The sequence below is a fragment of the Caloenas nicobarica genome, chromosome 3 (assembly GCF_036013445.1).
Source record: "Caloenas nicobarica isolate bCalNic1 chromosome 3, bCalNic1.hap1, whole genome shotgun sequence".
NCBI classification, from domain to species: domain Eukaryota; kingdom Metazoa; phylum Chordata; class Aves; order Columbiformes; family Columbidae; genus Caloenas; species Caloenas nicobarica.
Genome location: NC_088247.1, coordinates 22,609,116 through 22,625,216, shown reverse-complemented (window position 1 = coordinate 22,625,216; position 16,101 = coordinate 22,609,116). Strand labels below are relative to the sequence as shown.

At 36.4% G+C, this 16,101-nt stretch overlaps 1 protein-coding gene across 2 annotated transcripts in view; it reads right to left on the bottom strand.

The window, feature by feature from the left end:
• Positions 1-16,101, bottom strand: part of MYOM2 (myomesin 2) — an 81,631-nt gene that overhangs the window by 20,687 nt on the left and 44,843 nt on the right. For both annotated transcript variants that reach the window (XM_065632692.1, XM_065632693.1), the window contains 9 exons: positions 14,499-14,625; positions 10,048-10,226; positions 9,764-9,878; positions 9,012-9,168; positions 8,802-8,908; positions 6,981-7,025; positions 6,380-6,516; positions 1,752-1,896; positions 1,586-1,645 (listed from right to left, as the gene is read on the bottom strand). In XM_065632692.1, coding sequence (XP_065488764.1) covers positions 1,586-1,645; positions 1,752-1,896; positions 6,380-6,516; positions 6,981-7,025; positions 8,802-8,908; positions 9,012-9,168; positions 9,764-9,878; positions 10,048-10,226; positions 14,499-14,625 — 1,072 coding nt within the window. The remainder of the gene's footprint in view (positions 1-1,585; positions 1,646-1,751; positions 1,897-6,379; positions 6,517-6,980; positions 7,026-8,801; positions 8,909-9,011; positions 9,169-9,763; positions 9,879-10,047; positions 10,227-14,498; positions 14,626-16,101) is intronic.

Below are 16,101 nucleotides of genomic sequence, written 5' to 3'. Positions count from 1 at the left end.
CTCTGCTCTGGTGAGGCTATATCTGGCGTACTGTGCTCAACTCTGGTCTCCTCAGTTCAAAAAAGACAAGGAATTATTGGAGGGAGTCCAGCAGAGGGCTACCTAGACGATTAGGGGACAGAAGCATCTTTCTTATGATGAAGGGCTGAGAGAGATGGGTCTGTTCAGCCTGGAGAAGAGAAGGCTGAGAGGAGATCTTATCAATGCTTATGAATATCTTAAGGACAGGTGTCAAGAGAATGGGGCCAGACTCTTTTCAGTGGTGCCAATGACAAGATGAAGGGAAACGGTCACAGACTGAAACACAGGAGGTTCCATCTGAAAATGAGGAGAAACTTCTTTACTTTGAGCATGCCAGAGCACTGGAATAGGCTGCCCAGAGAGGTTGTGGAGTCTCCTTCTCTGCAGATACTAAAAACCTACCTGGACGTGATCCTGTGTGATCTGCTCTAGGTGAACCTGCTTTAGCAGGTGGGTTGGACTAGATGATCTCTAGAGGTTCCTTTCAACTCCAAACATTCTCTGATTCTGTAACATTATTTTTCCAAATACTATAAAGTTTGAAAATGTATTAAACATTGCATGCAGGACAGCAAATATTCCTTTTCCCCACTGAGGATCCAATCTTGCAAATACATATATCCTTAAGTAAATTTACTGATATGCATAGCCTTTCTAAAGCTATTGTGGTTACTCATGTCTGTAAATTTATAAGTTTTAGTGTCGGCAGGATCAGGGCACATAATTGCAGTATCCAGACATGGCAGGTAGCAAAGTCCCAGACTTCCACTTAAAACATTGAGAACTGAAAGATCTTGTGAGTTTGTGCTGTAAGTGGTATAATTTCTTTCCTAAATCTATTAAAAAAAAATCCCTCTCCCAAAACCAGAAAATAATAGAATTACATTGCTTGTGTAGAGAATTTTACCTAAGCTACTTACAATATTTTTAATTATTATTGTTACTTTCATCCTAAAAGCCATGTGCTTACCAACTGAAAATAACAAACTAGAGCTCAAACTCAACTTTTTAAGGATTTCACAGTGATAGAATTCTGAATGAGGTATCCAATATTAATTCTTAATTACAGCTGCAAGCAATATCGATAACAATTATGTAACAAACCCTGTAACTGTATAGCAACTATGCAATAAGTATACACTTGGTTCCTGGAATTTTGCCTGGACAGATACCACAGGATCAGGTTTTTAATCTTCCTAGTCTGACACTATGCTGTCTACTCTTCTGTGAAGTATATTGAAGGGACAGTTTGTGCACTTAAAACCAAAGGTGCTAAAATATGTTGTTGGATCAGAGCCTACAGCAGGCACACTTCTCATAAATGTTGAGCAAAGATAACCTCTTATAAGAGCTCCCACTTTATTTCTCTACTTAATGAAAGTTCTGTCATAGCATGCATGTATCATATGACAATGCTGGAAAATAAGATCCACCAAGCATTCAGTGTCTCCTCAAACTGGGTGACATACTCATCTTCTAATGAAATCAGTGGAAGTTGGAAGCATTATTATTCAGCTGGGATGCAGCATTCGCTGCAAACTGGGCCTAGAGTCACCAGTCTTACCTTGCTTCCTGAGAAATTCCTTTCGCTGGAGCTCAGACTCAGCCAATACTGCCTTGAATGCTAGATTTCAAAAGAGGTGAATGAAAAATGAGTTAGTCACAAAATTACTCAAAGAATGAATGAAGTTCATTTCTTCATCAAAGTTTCAATGTTTCAGTGAACATACCATCTCCGATAAGAACTAATGAAGACTGGTTCTTAGCCTTTCCATCTTGAATCTGTACTGTGTAGGTGCCTTCATTGTCAATTGTAAATCGGTCCATCACCATTTCTATAATGCCATTTGAATGGTCACAATGTATTTTATGTCTCTGAAATAAATAAGTAATAATTTTACTTTAGTATAGCGTAAATTACTTATGATTCCTATCAAATTAATCATGTTTTATATCCCTCTCTCCACAATCAATCTTTTTCACACCCTTTTAATTGTAAAATATGGAAACAGGGCTCTGCTTATATTTACTCTTGCGCAAGATCCCAGTGGTGATAGAAACCTCTGTGTGCAGCTGCATTTGTAATCCTTGAGTCATAACACAGCTGGTTTGGATTTTAAAATAATAGTTTATGGCACTATGCATGTTTGAAGAAGAACCTACATAGCCAGCCTTTAGCTGCATAACAGCTTCCAGTTCAACCAGGGGTCTTGCTTGGCTGAAGCACTATTCCTAGCAAAGTCCAGGAATAGCTGGAGGTATTAAGTTTGTAGACACAACTGTGGATCTCCAAATAAAGCCATCACAAAATAATCCATCACCGAAAAAAAAAAGAAGTCATCACTACTAAGTATCTCTGAGATACATGTGGCAGCTCAATACTGGATCCTATTTTCTCACTAAAGAAGTTTCTTTAGGAAGGTTACAATGATTTCCTTATCTAACTCTAGATATTCTTTTCAAAGAACACTAAAGTGCAAGACCATGAGAACAGTAACTTATGCAAAACCAACAAAGATTCTGAGAACTAAAAAGAACAACCAAGTCCAGCAAAAGAGAATTGGAATTCTGTCAAAACATCTAGTTATCTACTGAAGTGCTTGCAGCATACCCAAAACACCAAATATTGACTTGAATTCAAAGTTAAATATGCTTTTCACTGTTTGCGTCCTTTTTCTGTTTGCTTTGTATTAAATATTCCAGAAAGATAAATTATTGCCAGGCATTGTCAAGGAAACAGAAAATTGCAAGCAAATATTGGACAATACTTGCAAAATATGTGTTTTGAATTTGCAGGTACTATTTTAGATACAACCACCTTTTACTAAGTAATATCATCTTCCGTTCAGTGAGTAACAACCATAAGGACTGTGTGTCCCACTAACAGTGATATTGTTTGAATCTCAACTAACAAAGTTCTAAAGCAAAGGGAAAATAATCCAAAGTTACTTGATGAACACTTTTAGGTAACCAGTGTGGTCAAGTATCTTATACACTAACTCAGGGGTGTCAAACTCATTTTCACTTGGCGCCACATCAGCCTCGTGGTTGCCGTCAAAGGGCCAAATGTAATTTTAGAACTGTATAAAACAGTGGCCCCTGGTCAAAATGAGTTTGACACCCCTGCACTAACTGTTCCATTCATGATGGGACAGGAAAGCAAATCACAGAATCATGGAACAGTTTTGGTTGGAAAAGACCTTTAAGAACATTGAGTCCAACCATTAACCTAGCACTGCCAAGTCCTCCACCGCTAGACCATGTCCCTAGGGACCTCATCTATACATCTTTTAAACACTTCCAGGGATGGTGACTCCACCACTTCCCTGGGGAGCCTGTTCCAATGCCTGACAACCCTTTCTGTGAAGAAATTTTTCCTAATATCCAGTCTAAACCTCTCCTGGTGCAACTTGAGACCATTTCCTCTTGTCTTATCACTTGTTACTTGCGAGAAGAGACCAACACCCTCCATGCTATAACCTCCTTTCAGGTAGTTGCAGACAGTGACAAGGTCTCCCCTCAGCCTCTTTTTCTCCAGACTAAACAGCCCCAGTTCCCTCAACTGCTCCTCATAAGACTTGTGCTCCAGACCCTTCACGAGATTCATTTCCTTTCTTTGGACACACTCCAGCACTTCAAAGTCTTTCTTGTAGTTACAAGCCCAAAACTGAATTTAGTATTCAAGGTGAAAACGTCACCACCTAGAAGGAGTTCTATGCAGTAAATTATTATACACCTGTTACTGTTAAAATGAGATATGATGTTGTATAAACAGAATGGTTTGGTTAACCTTTTTATTGATCCCCAAAACTAGAAAAAGGTACCTAAAGCCACATTTAGATAAAATTTAGGAAAGGGGAGGGAGGAAGTGAGGGAAGAAAGGGAGGGAGGGAAGAAAGGGAGGGAAGAAAGGGAAGAAAGGGAAGAAAGGGAAGAAAGGGAAGAAAGGGAGGGAAGGAAGGAGGGAAGGAGGGAAGGAGGGAAGGAAGGAAGGAAGGAAGGAAGGAAGGAAGGAAGGAAGGAAGGAAGGAAGGAAGGAAGGAAGGAAGGAAGGAAGGAAGGAAGGAAGGAAGGAAGGAAGGAAGGAGCTAGTAAAAATGCCACTTAAACTCTCTGGGACTACTTCCTTAAGTAGAAGAACCTTTAAGTATTGATCAAAAATTATTACAAATGACCCCACTGACATATCTACTTCAGCTTTGAGGGACACCTCCTGACCAACCTCAAGAACAGATTCACTGTTGTATGGACAACAAGCCTGGAAGAACAGTGTAGACATAGTCAAGATGTTTAGCATTCATTACTGGTACTTTCAGATGTACAAAGAGTACTAGTTTAAATCTTAATGGGGTAACTGAAGAATGAGGAAAGATAAAAGATAATTGAATTAACAAAACATTACTCAACAGATTGATTAAGATAACAATTTGTTAAATAAATAACTTAGCAGGAAGGGACTGAGGTATAACATTTATATAAAATAACAAGGCAAAATGCTCATGTAATTCAGATATGCACTTTCCCATATATAGTTCAAAGAAAGATATAATGTCAAAAAATAAGACAATGCCTAATTAATCAGGAAGTAGGAGAATTACTTATGTAAGAGTTCCACTGTAAAAGCTGAGGAGACTGGCCAGTTTCAAGTTATAAACTTAAAACTATCAAAAAGTGCAAATTCAAATTCTCGCCTACAGTCTCTTGCCCACAGAGGTCAGGGACAACACTTGCATTCATTTCATGAGTTCTCGGGGAGGATGTTAAATTGAGATTTGCCAGAAGCAGAAAAAGAAGAGCAAGATGTATGTTTTAACCTGATCTTTTATCACACTTATATAATTTTTTTTATTTCTTGCTTTGGGTGAAGGAAAAAAATATTAAAATATTTAAATGACAGCTGATTAAATGGGGCCCAGTTCATTCCACTCTCAGATTATTTTGAAATTTTACTGAAATCCATTCCCTGTTAGGACCTGGAAGGAAAAATTTATCACTTCAGCCAATGTCAAGAATCAGACTACAATTCACCAGCATAACGGTCTATTGAACATGTTCAGTGACTGTAGCCCAGTCTCCAGGCAGGTTTTAGAGTGTAATTAGGCTTCTAACTATTGCCATTATGCAGCAAGATGAAGTTCAATGATTTTATGGGCACCATAAATACTGGGCTTTTATGTGACTTTCCACAAAAATATCATCAGTCTCCAAACGTAAATGTCACCTGTGGGTTACTAATTAAAGAGGTGAAATAATGCAGTTCCACTTCAAGACTCTTTCTGATGTCAACACTTCCAAAACATATGTGAACTAAAAATAGCTTGTTCTGTTCCACTAGCATTGCCAAGACAGAATATTGCCATTTCAATACATCCTAGTCACTAATATTCAGGTTTTCAGTGCTATAGTTTATTACTTCTTAGAGTAAGAAAAACACAAGTATTTTACTCAGAAACATGTCTTCTTCCACTTGTCAATATGTAATTAAAGTAAATGCTCTTTGCTTCTATGGCATAAAAATGTTGACAAGCTTCTCTCACCAAAACCAGGCTTTGCATCCTCAGGAATAAACTGAACCTTTCAAACAGCTGCACTAGAGGTGGATTCCTCACAGGAAAATATATTTACAGTGCCGTATTTTATGCCCAGTAGGTGAACCATACTCCCACCCTGCCAAGGCATGACCTTGCTTTCTACTCAGCCCAGCGTGATCACTTTTTTCTGTCCCTTTCTATGAAAGGTCTTCCTAGAGCTATCAAAATGCAGGAAGATGGCGGCCTGCCCTTTCATCCCCATGTAGCCACTCAATACCCATTTAGCGTCTAGGCCAAAATTAAAAAAAAATAAAAAATAATAAATCGACATAATCTAAAATATTAATATCTATGACCATTGTTGCGTTGTCAAGTGCTTCCCACATTATATGCAAAACTAGCAGCAGGAGCCTCAGAGGGTCTCTGGGAAAAACACATCGTGCTGGTTTGGAGTCCAAAACTGTACTTGAAGCACTTTTTTGTCTTGAGCTAATTTCCCAAAATATTTGTAAACTACGTTTAGTCAGATGTGTTTAAAATTGGTCTGTGTCTATTCTCCTTCTCTTTGGCTGTTGCTCATCTAGCTACACAAAATGAATATGAACTTCTGAGGATTAAACATTGCTCTCTTTTTTTTGTATGAATAGAATCACTCTGCAACAGGAATTCCATAAAGAAAAGGAATAATATTTAAGTTAAAAATTGGCATTCCTATCAGACCTTAATAGTATGATTTTAAGCAACTATAGAAATTGAATACTTGTTAATGCATAAAGTTTTGTTAAACAAAATCCCATATATGTATATAGTACTCAATATGTACTTACATCGCTGTTTTCAACTTCTTTATCGTTAATAACGAATCTGAAGGTAGAATTTGGTGACAAGCTTTCAGCCTGAATCCAGAAACGAACTTCTCCTTTCTCAAGAACTTCATAAGCTAATTCTGATTTCAGAGGTATTGCTGCAGAAAAAAAAGCAATCAAAAGTCAATAATGCATGAATCCTTGTGAGAAAAAGCACTATTGTAACACATTAGTATCTCTCCATTATTTATGGAATGCTGAACATAGCATAAATTTTATGCAGGGAAGCAAAGTCTAACGCAGTCTTTGGCTGATTTTTAAATTAATCTCTCAAAGAGAGAAAAGAATTTACATCTTACAGTTTGCACATTATTTAAGGAATTGGCTAGTAGCAACCTGTAGTCTGTTGTCAAATTTAAACTTCAGAAGACTTTTGGGCAAGGATGATTTTATTCAATGCAAACTGATATTCTTCTAAATGAATGGAATTATAAGGAAGCATATAGTTCCATGAAAAATGAAGCTGCTGTTGTCTCAGGAAGAACCTTTTTGGAACTCCAGTCATTAGTATGTAAATATATTTCTTCTAGAAGTATCAAATATATTCAGGCCTTCGACTTACTTGGATTCTTTATTTCATGGCTTAATGCCATCAAACGTTCCAGCTCTGAAATTAAGAAAAATACTCATGTTTTAATTTATTCAGAAAAATATGGTAACAAAACAAGTCTCAATTAAGGTACATATCAGAATCAGCAGATAATCCCCTTGAGTCTTATATGTGAAATACCCAACTCTCTTCAGAAAATGATTACTAAAAAATAAGATTTCATAAACTTTGAATTCTGATACATGGATTTGAAGAGTGTTCCTACTTCATGCATTTTCATAAACACTGTCTGATGTGAATCAATCTAAACAAGGGAAAGAAATATTTTTAAATGTCCATGGAATTTAAATGAAAGATGGGAGAGAATAGTTTCTAAGCAGCGAATGCAGTTCCTTTATCTGCTGACTTTCTTTCTAACACTACCTGAAATGCTTGTTTTACTGTGGCAGGAAACAAAATTGAGCACAGGTAAGTCTGAAAAAGGTACAGAAAATTCTATTTAATGCATTAAATCCTCATGAAGGCTGTGCGAGTGTCTAGAAATCACTTGGTTAGATTTACATACTAACCCTATTTATCATATTCATTACTAATAAAGATTTGGAAGATGAACATTACTGCCAATTCCAAAATTAAAGATAATGTAAAGACCAGAGAAAATTAGCAAAGATTTACGACATGGTCAAGGATTTAAGAAAATTCAAGAATTTATAGTATTTGAGGAAGTGGGTAGTGAAATAATGGTTTTCAGTGATAGAATAAAAAATCTGACACTTGTGCAGGGATCCAATACAAACAATGTAAATCTATGTGACAGATATTACCAGAGAAGACATGAGATATGTGTGGGATGGGAAACACCTTCAGTGCTCTTTTTTTTAAAAAAAAAAATCTTCAAAGGTAGGACTGACGGTGACAAGACTTACAGACAGGTTTCAGAGTGGTGCTTCAAAACTAAGCCAAAGGGGAGTTCTCATGATCAAATGCATACCTGTCTTTTCCTACAGTATTTATTGGAAAAATAAAAATATTGCAAGTTTAGCTTTACCACAAGAAGTAGATATTGGTAAAGACTAATAGCCCACACAAATGGTCCATGTCCTGGAGAACCATATTTTTTGCGGCTGTATATGGATTTCTTCTCAACATCTACTTTGAAAGCAAGGTTTCATATGGTTTGCACTGTGATAAAAGTTCAGCCTACTAACAGACTCACACAATCTCATGTCATCTCCTTAAATTACTTAAAAAGAATGAAGTAGAGGGATTTTCATGCGTAAGGAACTGGCCATAGCAATTACAGCCTATGGACCGGGAAAGCACCAAATTAATTTTTGTGCTATTTCAAAATAGGAAAGTCCCTCCCTTTGCCTTTCACCTCAGCAGCTCTCAATAGTAAACCAAAGTCAGACTTTAGCAAATTCATTGCAACTCCAGTGAAACAAGATAGCTACAATGAATTAAAGCAAAACTAATATAAATTTAAGGCAAAGAAAAATTTAACTCAATGTATTCAGATCTTGTTGAAGCAACATCCTCCTGTTCATATTCTTCTCACTAATTCTCTTCTTCTCAGTTATATGAAATGATATTTAGATCCTCAAGGTCTGTCTCTATATTAGGCTCCTGAAGTTATCCCAGCTTTCATTATTGTGATAATCGGGAAAATAAGTAATCACGCAAAGCACGTTGTGTGGTCTTTTTTGTTTTTCCTTAATGCATAGGAAAAAATGGGAGAGTTGTGGCATTCTTTTTTTTTTTTTCCCCTTGGATAATTTTTAGTGCAGTTGAGGTGATAAAATTAAGAAAGACTTGAGATGGTAAGGACCTTACCTTCTTCATCCATAACAAAGCTGGATGAAACCCCATCTGTGTCAGTAACTGAGATGGAATAAGTTCCCAAGTCTGATTTATCAGGATTTTTGAAGTACAGCTTAGAACTAAAATCATCAATAAAGAAGAATATAATTAGCAGGGTTTCTCATGATATTGAGATTTTTAACAAGACAAACGTCTAATATATGGTAGACTGGTATGACTTACTGATTTCCTTCTGTTTCAATCTTAAACTTATCAAAATCATCAATCTCTTCATACGATTTACCCCACAGAAAATCAGATGCATCTGTGGCTTCTTTGCACACAAAAGCCAAGTAAATATTACCTTCCTCGTCCACACCTGAAAAGATTTCTTTTGTTCCTGCAAAATAGGAATAAACTCAAATGTCAAGGCTGTATTTTTCTTTTGAGCTGCAATTCAGAAGTTACTAAAGCCTGTGCAAATTTTGTCCGTCTTCACTAACAGATATTTATCTTGCAGATCTCAAAGCGTGTTTTTGTCATATACTGACTCAGCATCACATACTAGCAAGATTCTTACTCCACACACAAAAAAAAGGAATACTAAAAATAATAAATGCTTATTGAGAAACAAATCTATAAAGTGCAGCTGAATATGAGAAGATATTAACAGTTTAAGGAAATTAATGTTATTATTACTCTTCAAGCTTTAATAAATGTATCATCATACTTCTTTTTGGTCACAGGAAGTAGCACCTTTGTTTATGAGAATAAAAACTAGACTAACTGATTATCAAATATTTCCTGCAGTAAGTAAAAAGAAAAGTGTTGACAGTACCTCCGTATCTACATGATTTTCTTCTTTAAATTTTAGGAGCAAGAGCTTCTTAACTCTTTATATACTTACCTGTTCCACAATATCAAATCAGATTGATTAAATCCACTTCTAAGTATTTCAGAAGTTTAGGAGCAGAGGAGGTAAAACAGTTCATTACCTGGACGTGCCTCGACAAGCACTGGTTCAGATATCTCAGATGACTTGCCTACCCCAGCATCATTCACTGCACGAACTTTGAAAACATAGGTGTGACCCTCATGTAAATCAGTGACCTTGAACAAGATAAAGAGCAAAGCCAGTTTAAAAATCAATCTAAACTCTGTTGTTTACTTATATGAAGATGTTAGCAGAAGCCTAATTTCAAGTACAAATCTTTGTTGTACTCAACCAGGTGCTTTTAGAACTCAGTTTTGAATTAATACTAACTAATTAGAGTGTTACCTTAAAATAGCGCTTTGAAGTAGGTTTTTCATTAGCAGTGATCCAGTCTTCTGTGTCTACTTCCTTATAGTCCACTAAATATCCAGTAATAGGGCTTTTGCCTTCATACACAGGAGCTTTCCACAGAAGAACCAGTGATGTATTTCTAACTTCACAAATCGTGAGACCATAGGCAGGACCTAAAATATTTCGAATGCTGGAAGTTCATTTCAATATAATAAAGTTTTGCAAACTGCCTTGTAGAGGCCATAATGCACCACTTCAGTTTTCTTTTGACTGTGTTCGCTTTCAAAAATCTCATCCTTTACAATAAACCTGGTATATGTGGTATTCAGGTCATTTTCCCCTCATGGTTGTGTACAGCAATACCTCTTTCATGCAGTCAATGACATTAGTATTCTGAAGCATACGGTCTCAGCTAGATCTCAGTAACTCCATTTTAAGGGAAAGTTATTCATGTGGAAAAATCCATGCAGTTCAAAATTTTCCAACAAGCAACAGAGGATTTTTGTCTAATATTTCATTCACCAGCTTCACAGAAGCTTCACAGAAGTTGCTCCACAGAGCCTGACTCAGGTTTACAATTTAGCACCAGGGGTTTTATTTTTTTGTTGGTATACATGAACCGGGATCCTTCAGAGTAATCCAAAACCCACTGTCACAAGTGAACTTTGGATCAGCTTTCTCATTCCCTGACAGAGAATTTACCATTGTGAGGTGGATAACGATAACCAAGAAGAACTTCTCAAGAAAATATTTGTTAGGAGAGCTGTTTACACCAAAACCATCCTGATGCTCTATGAATAAGTGAGAGTTCATACCTTTGCGGCTGTCAGGTTATGTTCTCCCTACTATACTTTCCTTCTTCATTTAACTGTTCTAGTGATATTCAGTTTAACTTGTAGCATTCATTTTCTGCTATACTCTTAATATTTATTTATACCAGTAGATTATAAAAGCATAATCATATCAATTTCCTACCATGGTGAATACACTCATAACAGAATACTGATATTCAACCAAATAATATAACTGGAAGCTTGTTTCTTGTGATTTAAATTTAGAGTAAGGAAACCTGAAAGTACCCAAGATATAGGGATTTTCTCAGTGTTGTCAGTTTGGCCTAATTCAAGACATTAATTTTCCCTATAATATATCTCACCATTTAAAATTTTTTAAAAGTGAAAAGCCTTACAAATAAGCTTGATTGACTGTCGTTCAAGCCTACATGATATTAACCAGTAATGAATGAACATTAAATTTGCAAAAGACAATATTCAGCAAATATGAAAAAAAAAAAAAGAAAATTGTTTCTCCGGAGTGGATAAGTACATTTCAGAAAAAAAAAAAAAAAAAAGGCACGAGTACCTGTTGCAGACCTTATGAGGACAAATACAAGATTTCTCATGGAAAGACTGCAGTTTTTAAGGAGCCTAAAGCCTTGTCTGAGGGCACTTTAAAAATCCCAACCTAAATGTCTATATATCCACAGATAATTAAAATTCTGCTGGCAGCTACACCTGCTAGAAATCTAGACAGTAGAAGAAAATGTGTAATGAAGTATGTTCAATTCTGAGGATTCTGAGACCACAGATGTTTCTTTTTTTTCTTTTAAAGTAATGTAAAATAATTCATTAGCTATCATTGCTGACTTTCAGAGGCTCAGAGAGATACCTAAGACTAGAGTTCTTCAAAAGGATGAAATAATTATAGGCTCTGGGCAAGGAATCCATCACTCATGCTGGCAATTCTGCAAGGGAGTCTGGCCTTTCTAAGGAAATCTCCCTTCCATATCAAATGTGGAAGAATATTTCATTGACACTGGGACTATATTGCAGTCACATTACATTAGTCTTCAGTATCTTTAGTAAGTCAGGGAAGAGTCAGCCTCTTTCTTCTAGTCTTAAATCTCAATTATTTATTTTCATTATTGCTAAGTCATTGTTTAAAAACTTATTCTAAAAAAGAGATTGGTTGGTTGTGGTGAGTTTTTTAAGCAGGAAAAATGCAATACTCTCCTTTCAACTAGTTTCGTAATGAGAACAATGTAATCAGCCAAGGAGTAGAAAGGTCAGATTGTTAATTATGAAAATGGAAATTTCACTCTCTTCATTACCTGAAAGTGCGTTTTATTTTATTTCTTTATGTATCATTTAAAATGAAAGATAATCTTCACTTGTTTACTATATTAGGCAATTTCACTGACGTTTTAAGACACTGTAGAGAGTATAAATAACAGATGCTTTCTTTAAGGAAAATAATCGTTCCACTGATGATGCATTTATACTAAATATTGCAAAATTATAGGAAAATGTAATTAACACAGGGGGAGTTAAGGTCAGGAGATTAAACATTTGTTATTGACAGCTTTGCCATGTCATTAAATCCATATGGTAAGATTTATGAACTCAGAAGAATTTAACTAGAAAATGTGAACAACTCTCTGACAAGCGGTTTTGCAGGAAAGAATTTTGCATTAAAAGAAGTAAAGTTGGAACTTAGCACAACAGTGTAATGTTTTCTTTTAAAATACAAGTAGAAGGGGATTTGTAAGCAGGCAAATTATTGTAGGAGGTGTGGTGTTACCTTTGCTCAGCATTGAAAAATATTTCTTTGAAATAACGTCTGCAATTTGTGCGCTGCCGTTCAAGAAAGACATGAACCAACTAGAAGTTCAAGTTCAACTTGGACTTCAAGTACAAAGAATAACAAAAAAATATGTTTATTTAGAGACGGGAAATACAAGATCTATGGTAAAGGTTGCATGAAATAGATTGGGTCAACTTAAGGGGAAAGCTAGGGGTCTGATAAGGCCTTTAAACACATAGAAAAGCTGTTGCATAGAAGAAAATAATAATTTCCTCTTTGTGTCCTTGGTGGACAGGACAAGAAGCAAACAGGCTTAGATTGCAGGAAGAGAGATTCAGGAATAGCAGAAAAGCTTTTAAACTGTAAGCATAGTAAGATTAGGAATAGAACTTGTCCAAAGACCCTGGACTTTTTCATGAGTAGAAATCTTTAAGGGTGGATTAGACAAGCATCTGTAAATGAGATAGGTACAGCTGATCCTGCATGTGGGCAAGCAGCTGAATTACATTATATTTGAGAGTCTTTCTTAGCAAAAGATTCCATGATCTTAGTGGATTGTTTCTTCTTCCAGGCAAGAATTACTTTTTACATATTGCAATACTTTTACAAAACTAGATTTAGGAGTTGGATTTTTTTTTTCTGTGCTGAGAAAATAACTGCATGAACATTTAGGCAAGAAACAGATGTGTGTAGGTGTTAGACAGCTCCTGTGATGTAAACAAGTATTAGAATGGATCCTTAATTGCATACCAAAGCTCAATGTCATAAATAGAATTCTACTTAACACAGCAGTATTTTACAGCATTTTGGGGAAAAGAAGGTGGGAGGTGCCTGTGTTTTCATTATGGACTGTACTGTGACGTTTTGTTCAAGTAAATCAGTACCAGACATCAGAAATAGCTTCAGCAAAAGTGTTGCTCAGTATGAGCAAGGGTGTCATTAAATAAGCAGAATGGGCATTCAAAAACCCTTTCATAGTTTATTTACAGAACTAGAGCATTACTGAGGAGAACCAATTCCCTAGCTGTCTAACATTTAGGCACAGATTTACATGCTCACATGAGGTAGACTGAAGCTTGACTTTCTTTTGCTGGGGGATCTGAATTCACAATACTTCTTAATTAACACTTTTTACAGAGTTGCCATTGCAATTAACAGTCTTCATATACCTCTACACTGGTGAACCACAGACAGCCTAAACACAGGTTTGAGTACTAGCATGCAGTCATTGCTATGTCTGTTTGCTAGCACAATTGTTCTAACACCTGGCTAATAATAACCTCTCAGGTAACACCTAAGCACAGTCAGAGGAAACACATGATTAAAGGCACACTAGTTGAGACTGGGAGAATTTAGCTGTAAAGTGTAATCTATACTGTGCTGCTTGCCTCTGTGTCAGGAAACAGGCCCCTGCTCTGTCTCATGACCAAAAAACATGGGTTTGGAGTCTGAAACACGAGGAATATTCTTAATAGACTGCAATTATGGTGCAGAGATGCCTATATATTGTACAGGTGGTGAGTGCAAAGTGGAGCTTGTAGGGCTGGGGGTGAAGAGCTGCTAGAGGTAAAAACATACACTAAAGACTGAAGACTTTCTGCTCTGAGCTGATGTGGGCAGTGAAAGAAGGAGACACTAAGCAAGCTAAGTAGACATCACTCACTTCTCAGGACATTCCATGTCACCAGTGGGGATGTGGAGGTAGCTTTTAACAGGAGATCTCAAAAGCAATGGCAATCTCAACACGTAATATGGCAGAAATTACCCAAAAGACACACAGCAGGGTTTGGCTGGAATACTGTGCCAACTGAGTTTCAAGGAGTTTATATTGAACTGAATTCATGTGAAACTAATATACTTACCAGGTTCTGGCATAGTCCAGGCTTTACACTTAAAATGTTCGCTGGGATCTGAAGGTTGACCTATTCCAACCACATTTGCAGCAGCAACTTTGAATTCATAGAAGGCATCTTCTGTCAAATCCTCTACCTTTTTTGAGGAAACAATTCAATATACCAAAAGCTATGATTTCTATTTTTTTAATAAATAAAATACTTAAAAATAAGCATTGGTTAATTATCATGTCTTACTGATGTGCTGGAGTACTAGAAAGATCAAATTTGAAGATTTTACTCTTAAACCAAACATGCTGCAGAGATCTACATTGTACTTCCATGTTTCGGCTGCATCTGCCTTGGAATAACAGCTTCCAATATATCGTCACAAGAGGCTGTAAAAGGTCCAGGGAGTCCACTCAATGAATGACCACCAGTAGATACTTATGGCTGAGTGTTCTTGCATGAAATAGTTTCTTGAATTGCTTATGAATGTCTATTCATAAGCCATTCACTTAAGCAAGAGTTTGAACAGCATTTTGGTCTAAAGATGTCATAATGGACTGATCAGGGATGAAAGGAAAACAACAGGAAACTAAAGGAAAAGCCAATCCAATTAGTTCCACAGTGTGCTGATATAACTCTGGGAAATATTTTCTCAGCAATTTCTTCTGGCTTATATGCGTGTTTCTCTTAATATTACCTACCATTACAAAGTGAGGAAGCAAGCACTGGAAATGGGATGGCCAGAATCCATGCTATACCTCTGCAAACATCCCTGGTAAATGAACCCTGACTTATTTAATGAGTCCATCACCACATCACCATCTCAGATTTTGAGGTCAAGGTAGACAAGCCATATGGCATGAGCTTCCTGACACCCTGAGTGCCTCATGGGAGAAACCATTTTTCATCCTTCCTCTTCCAGGCCACCTAAATACAATAAACAAATCTTCTACACCTCAGCCCTCTGCATAATTTTCCTGAAGTTATACTTAATCATATGTGTCAAGAGGAAGAGTCAGCTGAGGCTAATACCTCTAGTAGAGATATTGAACAGTTTTAGATTTTCACAAATAAACTATTACTATATTATCTGGGAAAATGTGACACAAAAAAAAAGGATTTTGGCATGATGGTAATAAACATATGATGGGATGGTGACAAACCTATTATGGGATAGCATCAAATACAAGACCAAAGCAAACAACATAAACTAGGAAGTCAGGCACTAATACAGTTTAGGCAGAATTTCCTGAAGATAGAGAGCTGTATAGTGTGATTCACAAGACAAAATAACAATTCAATCTGCAAAATCAGTTTTGAAATCCCAGGTTATTAAGGGAAAGTATATTTGTGGGGTTCCCATAGAATGATTAATCAGAGAGGGTTAAACCTTTAGTGATTTCCCAGTGCTGCACTGTGTATCTCAGAACCTTCTCTGCTTGCAGTATGTCATAAAATATTCTGTGCTACTAAAAGATGTTTTGCTTTTATTTCCCATCAGTATTTCAGATTCCAGTCATTCAAACTAATGTGTGAAGATGCACCTTCAGGCACAAGTAGAGCTACTGGCAGGACTGAGACTTAAATATCCAATTAATTAAACTCTGAATGGTTTTCCTTAATT